Raw genomic sequence first — 11,047 nt, forward strand, 5'->3', positions numbered from 1 at the left:
TCTCCTCGCCGGCCCGGCCGGGGGGGCGCCGCGGAGCCCGGGGGGGGCCCGTCCAGCCTGGCGGCGGTGCTGGGCGCCTGCGAGCCCGGCTGCTCGGCGCCCTGCTCGCTGCCGGGGCTGAGCCGGCTGCGCGGCGGGGCCGGGGCCGCCAGGAAGGCGGCGCGGGCGGAGGGGGCCCGGCCGGGCGGCGAGGAGTGGAACCGCAAGGGCAGCTTCATCAGCAAGCCGGCGCAGGGCTGGCTGCACCCCGACGAGCGGGTGCTGGGGCCCGGCGTCTCCTACATCGTCAGGGTAAGTGCCGCCGGCCCCGCTCTGCCCCGGGGGCTCCCGGGAGCCCCCCCTCGCCCCCGGGCACCCAGGGCACGCGTCCCGCGATGCCCGTCCCGGGGGACCCCCTGGAGCCCCACGGTGCTGCTCCCCCGCAGCTGGCGTCCCATGACCTGGGCGATGCCCGGCGGGACCCCGTTACCCAGCGGGACCCCGTTGCCCGGCCTCCCTCTAGTCTCCATCCTCAGCGCGGGGCCATGGAAACGCTCGGGGGGCCCAGAGGCTGCTGGCAGCCTTGGCTGCAGCTGCAAGCCTGGCTCTGGACCAGGCGCTCTGCTCAACGCTGGCCTGAGGGCAGAGCCGGAGATCCTCCGCCTTTGTCCAGGGCGGCCGCCCCACGGCTCTGCTGAGCCTCAGTTTGCCCCATCCAGAGTCTCAGATCTGCGGGCATGGGGTGGGACCCTGGCAGCCACCCCCTCCTGTACAAAGCCACAGGGGGCAAGGGGCCGGGGTGGTGGGGCCAGCATCATGGATGTGCCCTGACCCAGCGGCTCTGTGGAGGGATGCCCAGGCTGGCAGTGGACGTGCCCGCACAGCCCGCGGCCCCTTCTGCCATCACGTACCAGCCCCATCACGCTGCCTGTGTTGTCTGGCTTGGCTTGTCAAGGATGGCACGGGGCCGGGTCGGGCCGGCGGCTTTCCAGGCCAGGGGGGCCTGCCCCGGGACACGGCCACCATCAGCCCCTGCCAGGGCAGTGGGAGCCCTGGCACCCAGAGGAGTTTGCTGGGTCTCAGTGTGGGGTCTGGGCACGCAGTGTGGCAGCTGGACATGTTGGGGTGGGGGCCGAAACGGCGCTGTGTGTGAGAGCCCTGGAGCTGGTGCCGACAGGGGCCCAGTCCTGGCACCCAGCTCCTCTCCTCTCCCTCGCCTGCGCGGGGCTGGTGACAGCAGACGGAGACTGCTCTGACTTCCCTCCCCTCCCTCCCTGCAGTACATGGGGTGCATCGAGGTGCTGCGCTCCATGAGGTCCCTGGACTTCAACACCCGGACACAGGTTACCAGGTGGGGCCCTGCTGCTGCCCCCGCCCGGGTCCTGTGGAGATGGGGGGCCGGGGCCGAGGCTGGGGGGGCCTACATGCCTCACACTGGGCCAGGGGCAGCGATGCGGCAAAGGGCTCTGCCGCAGATCGATGGGCGGAAAGAGGAGAAGGGAGGTGGCCCCAGCTGGGATGACGAACCGCCGGCCCCATGACACCAGGGAGGCTGGGGGATGTTGCAGGCGTCTGGGACTGGTGGCCCCCAGAGCTGTGGGGAGGGGAGGCAGCCAGGAAGGGGCTGGGGTCTGCAGCGGTAACTCTGCGGGGTTCGGGGCTTGCAGGGAAGCCATCAACAGACTGTACGAGGCAGTGCCGGGTGTGAAGGGCATCTGGAAGAAGAAGGTGAGTCTCCTCCCGGGCCCATCCTTCTCTGCTCCCCCAGCGCCAGGGCTGAGGGCAGGGTGCTGGGCTGCTGGCTCTGATCGCAGCGCAGAGCCTGGGGTCTCTCGGGCACCTCCTCTGCCTCCTCCACCCCAGGAAGCCTGGTCCTGGGGGGCTGCATCGCCCCCACCCTCCTCTCCCCCGTCAGGCTCCCAACAAAGCCCTCTTCTCCATCCTGGGCAAGAGCAACCTCCGCTTCGCGGGCATGAGCATCGCCGTCAACATCTCCGTTGATGGCCTGAACCTCATGATCCCCACCACGCGCCAGGTGAGAGCCGGGCACAGGGGACGCAGCCTCCAGCCCCATCCCAGCCCTTTGCCTCCAGCCTCAGCTCCCGCTGCCAAGCGGGGGCTGGCAGCCCCCCCAGTAACCCCACAGCGGCCGTGCCCACAGATCATCGCCAACCACCACATGCAGTCCATCTCCTTCGCCTCCGGCGGGGACACGGTGAGGCTCTCTTGCCACAGTCCCCCCTCAGCTTCCTGCTTGGGGAGCAGGGACGTGGAGCTGCCCTGAGCCAAAACGGGGAGGCAACCCAGTCCATGCCCTGGCCCCACTTGCCATGCGGCAGGGGGGTGCAGGTCCTGAGCACCCTCTGCGCTCCCAGGACACCACGGACTACGTTGCCTACGTCGCCAAGGACCCCATCAACCAGAGAGGTGACGCTGGCCCCGGGGCATGGAGGAGGGATGAGCTGGGCTGGGGGTGGTGTCCCTCAATGGGAGTTGAGGGGCAGCTTGGGGCTATCTGAGGGGCTGCTGGGGGCCCTGGGGAAGCCTCGATCCGTCCATCCATCCATCTGCCCGCAGCTTGCCACATCCTGGAGTGCTGCGACGGGCTGGCGCAGAGCGTCATCAACACGGTGGGACAGGCCTTCGAGCTGCGCTTCAAGCAGTACCTGCACAGCCCCCCCAAGGTGGTGGTGCCCCCGGACAGGTAGGGCTGCGGCTGGCCTGGCCGCCGGGGCTGGTCTGGGCGTCCCTGTCCTTGCCAGGAGCGGGGCTGGGCTGGGCAGAGTGTCCCCAAGCTGCCTCTGCTCCCACCACATCCTGTGCAGGGTGCTGGGAATGGAGGAGTCGGCGTGGGGGGAGGACGACGAGGTGGGTGAGCACGACTACTACAACAGCATCCCGGGCAAGGAGCCACCCCTGGGGGGGCTCATCGACTCCCGTCTCCGGCACGGCACGCTCCAGGGCCATATCCGCGTCCAGCCCCCCAGCTCCAGCCCCGCCAGCCAGGTGAGCCTCGGGGCCGCTGCCAGCCCTGCGGTGAGGGGCCGGGGCTGCATTCCCCCGATGCCCTCGCTGTCTCCTCTCCCCAGGGCGGTTTAGCACCCAGGAGAGAGCAGAGCAGCCAGCCAGGACCACCCTGGGACCTGGAGAGCCAGGGTGGGTACCGCCGCGGGGGGCTGCGGCCACAGGAGGGTGTTGGGGGCGTCAGGGCAGGCGGGGTCCCGTGGGGGCTGCGGAGGGAACCCCGCTCTGCCTGGCCTGTGCGGGCGGTGATGCCCGGTCCCCGCAGGCCAGCCCTGCGACGGGTACCTGCAGGCGGACGGGCACCCCCTGGGGCCACGGGACTACGAGGAGCACATGTACGTGAACACGCAGAGCCTGGACACGCGGGAGCCTGATGCCGCTTGCAGAGCACCGGAGGAGAGTCCCAAAAAGGACCTCTTTGATATGAGTAAGCTGGTGGGCTGGGGCGGGGGGCCGGGCTGGGGCCTGGCATCATGTCCCAGAGTGCTGACGGCCGCGACGGCCCCGTCCTGGCTCCTGCAGGGCCTTTTGAAGATGCCCTGAAGCTCCATGAGTGCATAGCAGGGGGCGGCAGCAGCCCCCCAATTGAGGACCAGTGGCCGAGCCCCCCCACGCGGAAAGCTCCCATCGCCCCCACGGAGGAGCAGCTGAGGCGGGAGCCGTGGTACCACGGGAAGATGAGCCGGCGGGATGCCGAGAAGCTCCTGCAGATGGATGGGGATTTCCTGGTGCGGGACAGCATCACCAACCCGGGGCAGTACGTCCTGACGGGCATGCACTGCGGGCAGCCCAAGCACTTGCTGCTGGTGGATCCTGAGGGCGTGGTAAGGGCAGGGAGACGAGGACGGGGGTGGTGGGGTGGGGGGCAGCTGCCTGGGGCTTCAGGGCTGCTCTGCCCCCGGCCCCAGGTTAGGACCAAGGACGTGCTCTTTGAGAGCATCAGCCACCTCATCAGCCACCACCGGCAGAACGAGCAGCCCATCGTGGCCGCAGAGAGCGAGCTACACCTCCGCCAGGTTGTCCGCAGGAAGCAGTGATGCTGGGGGGTACGTGAGCCCCCAGCCCGGCCCCCTGGCCCCAGACTCGCCCCAACCCGGGGCAAAGCCAAGGCCCTTCTGCACCCCCTCCTCTGCTTGTGCCTGTCTTCAGGGGCCTCGTGGTGCCTACCTCCAAGGGCCCTGCTGTCCCTCCGTCGTCCACCCGTCCCCGCCACCTCCCCTCCATCACCCGCACGGGGCCCCTTGCCCCGTGGACACCCGGACATTTATTGTGCTCAGCGGCTGGGGACAGTGCAGGGACGTGCTGGGGTGAAGCAGTCGGTTCTGCTCGTGGAACTGCCCTGGTCCTGGGCCAGGCAGTGCCAGCCCTGCCCTGCCCATGTGCCCCCCACTGCTGACACCCGCAGCCCAGCACCCCACAGCTGGCGGCATCCTGGCACAAGGGACATGGAGCAAAGGGGGGTGGCTGCTGCTGGGAGCCTCATCCCTGGGCTCCTGGGGTGAAATGGGGCGAGCAGGCTCAGTGTGTGTGCGTGTGCATGCATGCACGTGTGTGTGAGCATGTGCACATGTGTGTGTGCACGTGTGTGTGTGTGTGCAGGTATGCGAGGGGCTGCTGGGGCAGTGGCCCCCACGCAGAGAGCCATGCCTCTTGCCAGCGCTGCTGCTCAGGACCCGAGTCCTGCCTCGGTCCTCAGTCTCTGCCAGGACATTGGGGGTGCCCCCACCCATCGGGACTGTGTCCCTGTTGGGCTCTGCCTGGTGGGGCTGGGCACAAGCACCTCTTGGAGCCAGCACTGCTGGATCTTCCTGTGGGTCTCACACTTCCAGTCGCCTTCTCGCCAGGAGCGGCCGTGCTGCAGCACCCACAGAGCCCCTGCAGCCCTGCATAGCCCTGGGGGGGGGGGGCAGGACCGAGTTGCTGCAGGGCAGAGCCGAGCCTGTAATGCTGGAATGGCAAGGGGAGAGGCATCCCCAGCCCTGGGACCCCCCAGGTGGGGCTTTGGCGCATTTTTATGGCATTCACGGTCCCTCCTCTGGCGTCTCTGGGGTTTGTTGTTTGGGATACGTTTCTAATTAAACCTGGAAATGAGCAAGGCCCCGGCTGTTCGTGCTGCCCCCAGGCACAGAGCTGGCAGGGGACGGGGCTGCAGGATGCTGGCTCCTGTGCTCAGCAGGGACAGAGACGGGGACACGGTGCCAGGGCAGCTTCTCCATCACCACCAGCTCCTGGCCGGTTGCACCTCAGTGGCCTCACCCTGCACCCACAAGCTGCCCGCGGGCATGCATTGCCTCCGAGCCCCGGGGTGTGCTTCCATGGCTGGGGTGCGGGGGGCTGGATCCTGTGGGGCTGAGCTGCCTGGGGATGCCTCGCAGCAACCCCAATCCACCGCTTGTCAGACGCTAATGACCCCCCCATCAGTTGTCAGCCAGGGCCTGACCACAGCTCCCGGCTGCTCTGCGTGGCTGGGAGATAAAAAGGCTTTTGGCCGGGATTGGCAAAGGCACCAAGAGCCTTGCAGGAGCCCAAGGGCTGCGGGAGGCACATGAGGCTTTTGGAGCCAGTGGCAGGGCAGGGCTGCCGGGGGGTTGGGTCCCCCACGGCCACGGAGCCCCAGCCCCGGTGGGGCTCTGGCTGCAAACCCCGGGCACAGCAGGGCCACAGCGGGCTCACGGCCGGGCTCTGAGCTGGCTCCAGCGCCAACGTCCAGGGGGCCCCACTGGGTGCCCTCCGCTCGCTCTGCCCAGCGCTGGAGCTGGTGGCCCCAGGAGAGCGGGGTCACCCCTTGGGGGACATCCTCCAGCTGAGGGGCCGGCTGGGCGCTGGGTGAGTCAATGAATAAAGTCAGCGCCTAAATAAAGCCTGGTAATGAATGTGTAATTTTCCATTGATAGTCGAATATCCACAGGGACGCAGCGCTTCCATCTCGGCTGCTATTTTTTGTCATGTAGTAATGCGTCTGCAAAGATAATTGCACTGTTCCCTCAATAGCAGAGGCAGGAAAAGGCAGCGAGAGCCCCTGCTTGCTTCTCTGCTGCGAAGAACAAGCCTGCGCCTCGCACCAGCTGCCGCTGCTCCGCACCCGGCCTTTCGGCTGCCAGAGAGGCTGTGAGGAGGCACTGGCAGGGCTGGCACGGTGTTTTTTGGGGTATTTACACACCCTGATCGAGGTTGTCCAGACCAATCACCACACCACAGGCAGTGCTGGGCCCCCCAAGCCCCCCAGCCCCGGCACAGAGGCAGGACACTGTGGTGTGGGGAGGTGGGTTGGGAGCCACGCAGCGGCAGCGCTCTTGAAACAAAAAAACAATTAAATATGAGGCCTTTATTGAGTTATGTATGGACATGAATAATGCAATTGGAGCACCAGTTCCCGGGAGGGCAGCAGCTGAAATTGAATTTCTTTCTGTGCGCTCTGCACCCCCGGAGCAGCCCCGCTGCTGGGCTGGGCTGAGGGGGGCGGGGCTGTGCTGCTGTCCCCGGGGGCTCCCCGCGGCAGAGGGAGGCGGGGGGGGGGGGGGGGAGAACGAGGCTCTGCTTCCCAGCCTCCAGCAGATGGTAGCACACTGTCGGCTCCTCCAGGCGCGTCCACAGCCCTGCCGCTGTCCCCAGCTGGGCATCCCCCGCTCGCTGCGCTGTGCCCAGGCCTTGCTGGATTCCGCTTGCCTCCAGCACCCTCCAGCCCGGTCCGAGGGACCCCCGCCTGCCTCACCAACCCTTGCCCATCCCTGCGCCCCCCATCACACTGCTCAGGAAGGCAGCTCTGGAGCCCAAGATGGGACCTCGCAATTCCTCCGCTGCCTGCAGCCACAGGGAGCCCCATTGTCCCAGCCCCACGGAGGAGGCAGGAGGGGAAAGGGCCCCCATCCAGCCTTGCTCTGTGCAGTGTTGCCCGGTGGTCCAGAGCTTGCTTTGGAGGCGCTGGAAAATTGTTTTCTCCTGGCCTGCAAACGTTTGTTCTCTGCCCACTTCGGGTTGTGGTCCGGCACCACCCCCTGTGCGCAGTGGCTGTGGCAACGCGGCGCTGGAGGCGAGTGCTGGTCCTGAGCCCCGTACTGGAGCAGGGCTGGCTGCCAGCACAGGTGCCCGGGCACAGCTCACGTCCTGGCCGCGTGCCCCAGCGCCAGCTCTTGCCGTGTGCGTGGGGCCCTCGCGCTGCCCCTCTGTTGAGACCCGGGGCTTTGCCCATTGCTGCCACCCTGCTCTTGCCCCAGCCCTGCACCAGGACCAGGTGAGCTCAGTGCAGCAGCTCAGCACCCTGCTCCCCCTCCGCACCCCAGGGACCGCTGGCCCCAAGCCAAGTGTGCGGGCAGGGCTGGCCCAGCTCCAGCGCCTTTTGTTATCTCTGGGGAACTCTGCACTTTATTTACCTCCTGTTGCACATGGGTGGAGGAAAGGTAAACACCAGCCTTTGTTCACCATCTCCCTTTCCCCTGAGCTTCCTTATCCTCTCCCTGTCTTTCTCCACCCTCTGCCCCCCAGCCACACCCGGGACTGGACACTGTGCAGTGCCAACCCCTGGTCCAGCCATAACGCTGCCGCCCCCCCTCCTCAGTGAGATGTCCCAGCCCAGCCCCACTCCTGCACCCCCACACCCTGCTTGCCGCGTCCCTGCAGCTTCTCCCAGATTTGTGCTGAGCTCCCCATCCTCAGGTGAAGGCCTGCGCTTTGCCAGCGCCACTGCTCCCCACCGGGCAGGGCGATGCCCTGAGGAGCTCTGCAAGCCGCAGTGCCTGCCCTGCAGGGAGCACCGCCGGGGTGCTGGGAGAGGCCTCGCATGGGGGTGGAGGGTCCAGCAGAGGCACCAGGCAGCGCAGAAAGCGGAGAGCAGCCAGGGAGGGGATGGCTCTTCTCCCAGCCCCAGGGCACCTTCTCCCTCCTCACCTCTCCCAGGCGCAGCCAAAGCATGCTGCCGGTCCTTGCTGGGCTCAGCGCATCCCTCTCTTTTCATCAGCTCGGAGGCAGGATGCGGAGGGAGCCGAGACCTCCCACCTCTCGCACAGTGCTTGGCTGCAGCAACCTGCGCTGAGTGAGATCACCAAGCCGGGCCTTCGTTTCTGGTGATTACATCGAGCCCTTTGCTGCCGTGGGCTGCTCGCGAGGAGAAAGGAGCCTTCCCTGCAGCCTGGCAGCACCCCGGGGCAGGCAGCTGGGAGGAACAAACACTGTCACTGTCCTGCCTGGAGCACTGCCATCCCCAAGGCTATAAATCCACAGGGTACCTGTGCTGGGGCTGAGCACCCTGGTCTGCCTGCTCGGCTGCTCTGGGGCCCGCAGTCATGCTCCCTGCACCCCCTGATGCCCCCGCTGCTCCCAGCACCACCGGGCCATGTCCTGCCCCGCGTCCCCCTGCCAGGTGTTAGCCGAACGCTTGCTGTGCGGCGCTGCCTCCCCTGTGCCTCCCACCACGGTAATAAACCACTTGATGCTCTCAGCGGGTCCTTGAGCTCTGAGCTCCTTGGAGTGCTGTTGGCTTTGTTCGACGCTTTGATGAGCTCGAGAGCTCGGGAGGGGGGAGCATGCTGCGATACCGGGGGGCTCCGTCCTCGGGGGGCTCCTGGCTCGGCCCAGGGTGATGGGGAGCCGGGGGCAGAGAGGGGCTGCTCCAGGCTCGGGGGTCCCGCCCCCGTCCCGGCGCCCCCGTGGGCACACGGTGGGAGGGTCCCGAGGGCCGCCGGGCCGCTGGGGGTCCCGCTCCCCGGTCCGGAGGCGGCCGGGGGCCGGAGCGGGAACCGTGCCCGGGGTGACCGACGGGGGTCGGCCCCGCCGCCTGCCCCCTGCAGGCTGACCCCTGCCCGCCGCGGCCCCGCGCAGCAGCTTCGGGGGGGGGGGGGGGGGGGGGGGGGGGCGGGGGCCTGCGCGGCGCGGGGAAAAGCGGGGGCGCCGCGCTCGGAGGAATACGGCGGCGGCGCAGCGGGGAGCGCGGGGCCGCCCCGGCCCTATAAAAGCGCGTCCGCGCCCGGCGGGCTGCGGCGGCGGCGGCGGCTCTGGTCCAGGTGCGGCGGCGGCTCCGGTAACGGTGAACGGCAACTTCCCGGTGGGGCGGGTGTCCCGTCCCGTCCCGTCCCGTCCCGTCCCGTCCCGTCCCGTCCCGTCCCGTCCCGTCCCGTCCGCTCCGCCGTGCGCTGCGGGGTCGGCGGGTCCCCGTGCGTCCCGGTGCCCGTCGGCGCGGCGGCTCCCTGCCTATCCCCGTTCCCACGCCCGGGCTGCCGGGTCCCGGTCGCGGTGTCTTTCGGCGCGGCCGGTTCCCCCCGTCCCTCTCGTCCCCGTTCCTCCCCTGGGACTGGTGGGTCCCCGTGCCCCGGCGCGGCGGGATCCTTCCCCAGGCTCATCCCTGTCGAGCACCGGGCTGACGGCTCCCGGCGTGCCGGTGCCCGGCCCCCGGTGACGGCGCTTCCCATCGGGTCTCTTCCAGCCCCGCACCCGGCGGCGACATGTGGCTCCTGGAGCGGCTGCGCGGCGTGGCAGAGAACGGCGGCTCCCGGGGCGCGGGGCCAGAGGAGTCCCCGCGGGGTTCCCGCTACAGCAACGTCCTCACCCCCGACAAGATCCCCGACTTCTTCATCCCGCCCAAGCTGAGTGCGGCGCCTGCTGAGGCCGAAGGCTCCGAGGCCCCTGCGCCACCAGCCCTGGGTCCCTCTGCCTCAGAGCAGGACCTGGCGGGGCGCAAGCCCCCGCGCAGCCCCCGGCCGCCCAGCCGGCCCCGGCCGAAGGCAACTGGCCGGCACATCATCCAGATCGAGAGCGCCGAGGACTGGACGGCTGAGGGGGGCTTCGGCACAAATGCGGACCCTCAGGCACAGACGGCCATGTCGCTGCCCTACGTGCCCAAGGCGCAGACCTCCTACGGCTTCGCCACGCTGGTGGAGAGCCCCCACACGCGGCGCAAAGAATCGCTCTTCCACAGTGAGCACAGCAGCCTCTGCCCCTCGCCGGCCACCTCCCCCAGTGCCCAGCGCAGGGCTAAGCTCAATGGTGAGAGCGGGTCCCGGGCACCTGCCGACCTGGGGGCAGCCCTCATGCACCCCGGCCGCTACTTCAGTGGCGGCGAGAGCGACACGTGTTCCTCGGCCGAGTCCTCGCCCTTTGGCTCCCCGCTGCTGTCTCGCTCCGTCTCTCTGCTGAAGATCTTCAGCCAGGAGAGCCAGTCCAAGGTCATCAAGCTGAAGCACTCGGTGGCCCGCAACAGCTCACTGTCCACCGATGACAGCTCGGCCGACACCAGCCCCAGCGCCCAGCGCCGTGGCAGGAGCACCCCGGGGGGGGGGGCAGCTGCCAGCAGCCCCAGACCTGCCGCAGGGCCGACACCGCGAGCACAGCCTGCGCCTCAGCCGGGGTGGCATCCTGCGCCTGGCCGCCGACTACGACCCCTCCAACGCCCGGCTCCGCGTGCGGCTCATCTCCGCCGAGGACCTCTACGATGCCCTGGTCGACGTGCGCAGCATCAACTGCTGCGTCTCACTGTGCCTCAACCCTGGGAAGCTGCAGAAGCAGCGCAGCACCATCGTCAAGAACAGCCGCAACCCCAGCTTCAACGAGGACTTCTTCTTCGACGGGTTGGGCCCTGGCCACGTCAGGAAGCTGTCCCTGAAGCTGAAGGTGGTCAACAAGGGCAGCAGCCTGAAGCGGGACACACTGCTGGGGGAGAAGGAGCTCCCGCTCACCACCCTCCTGGCCGGCCTGTAGGCAGCCCTGGAGGGAGCTCGCCCATGGGGCTGGGGTGCGGGAGGGCTGGGGCCAGCCCTGGCCCCTCTGGAGGAGGGTTCAGAGGGGCCCCCCCCAGAGGAGGGCCGGGGCCATGGCGAGTTTCAGGTACAGAGGGCTGGGTCCCCGGGAGCGGTCCCGCTGTGGGGCGCTGCCAGCGTCAGCCCTCTCGTGGCAGCCGCAGCCTCTCCCCTCCATCCCCTCCCAGCTCCGTTCCCGGGGCTGCGGCTCCTGGAGCCCAGCAGGAGCCACCGGCCCTGTCCCCATCGGGAAGGATGGATGTCACCTGCTGGGCTCTTCCCTCCCTGGGTTCTGCAGTCTCCAGCTCGCCAGCACACAG

At 68.8% G+C, this 11,047-nt stretch overlaps 2 protein-coding genes across 2 annotated transcripts in view; both read left to right on the forward strand.

The window, feature by feature from the left end:
- SHC2 (SHC adaptor protein 2) overlaps nucleotides 1–5,095 on the forward strand; it is a 5,476-nt gene extending 381 nt beyond the window's left edge. The window contains exons 2-13 of the mRNA XM_035313110.1: nucleotides 1–291; nucleotides 1,260–1,330; nucleotides 1,647–1,707; nucleotides 1,895–2,014; nucleotides 2,141–2,194; nucleotides 2,355–2,406; nucleotides 2,557–2,683; nucleotides 2,805–2,985; nucleotides 3,069–3,135; nucleotides 3,269–3,430; nucleotides 3,526–3,827; nucleotides 3,912–5,095. The exon at nucleotides 1–291 is cut by the window's left edge and continues 30 nt beyond it. Of these exons, the coding sequence (XP_035169001.1) occupies nucleotides 1–291; nucleotides 1,260–1,330; nucleotides 1,647–1,707; nucleotides 1,895–2,014; nucleotides 2,141–2,194; nucleotides 2,355–2,406; nucleotides 2,557–2,683; nucleotides 2,805–2,985; nucleotides 3,069–3,135; nucleotides 3,269–3,430; nucleotides 3,526–3,827; nucleotides 3,912–4,040 (1,617 nt within the window). The 3' untranslated portion in view covers nucleotides 4,041–5,095. The remainder of the gene's footprint in view (nucleotides 292–1,259; nucleotides 1,331–1,646; nucleotides 1,708–1,894; nucleotides 2,015–2,140; nucleotides 2,195–2,354; nucleotides 2,407–2,556; nucleotides 2,684–2,804; nucleotides 2,986–3,068; nucleotides 3,136–3,268; nucleotides 3,431–3,525; nucleotides 3,828–3,911) is intronic.
- Nucleotides 5,096–8,892: 3,797 nt separating this feature from the next.
- Nucleotides 8,893–10,828, forward strand: C2CD4C (C2 calcium dependent domain containing 4C). The gene is given in 3 exon segments (XM_035313112.1): nucleotides 8,893–8,999; nucleotides 9,419–10,288; nucleotides 10,290–10,828. Coding segments are annotated over 2 exon segments (1,251 nt in total). The 5' UTR covers nucleotides 8,893–8,999; nucleotides 9,419–9,437; the 3' UTR covers nucleotides 10,690–10,828.
- Nucleotides 10,829–11,047: the final 219 nt, after the last annotated feature.

Source organism: Oxyura jamaicensis (assembly GCF_011077185.1).
Source record: "Oxyura jamaicensis isolate SHBP4307 breed ruddy duck chromosome 28 unlocalized genomic scaffold, BPBGC_Ojam_1.0 oxy28_random_OJ126, whole genome shotgun sequence".
Taxonomy (NCBI): domain Eukaryota; kingdom Metazoa; phylum Chordata; class Aves; order Anseriformes; family Anatidae; genus Oxyura; species Oxyura jamaicensis.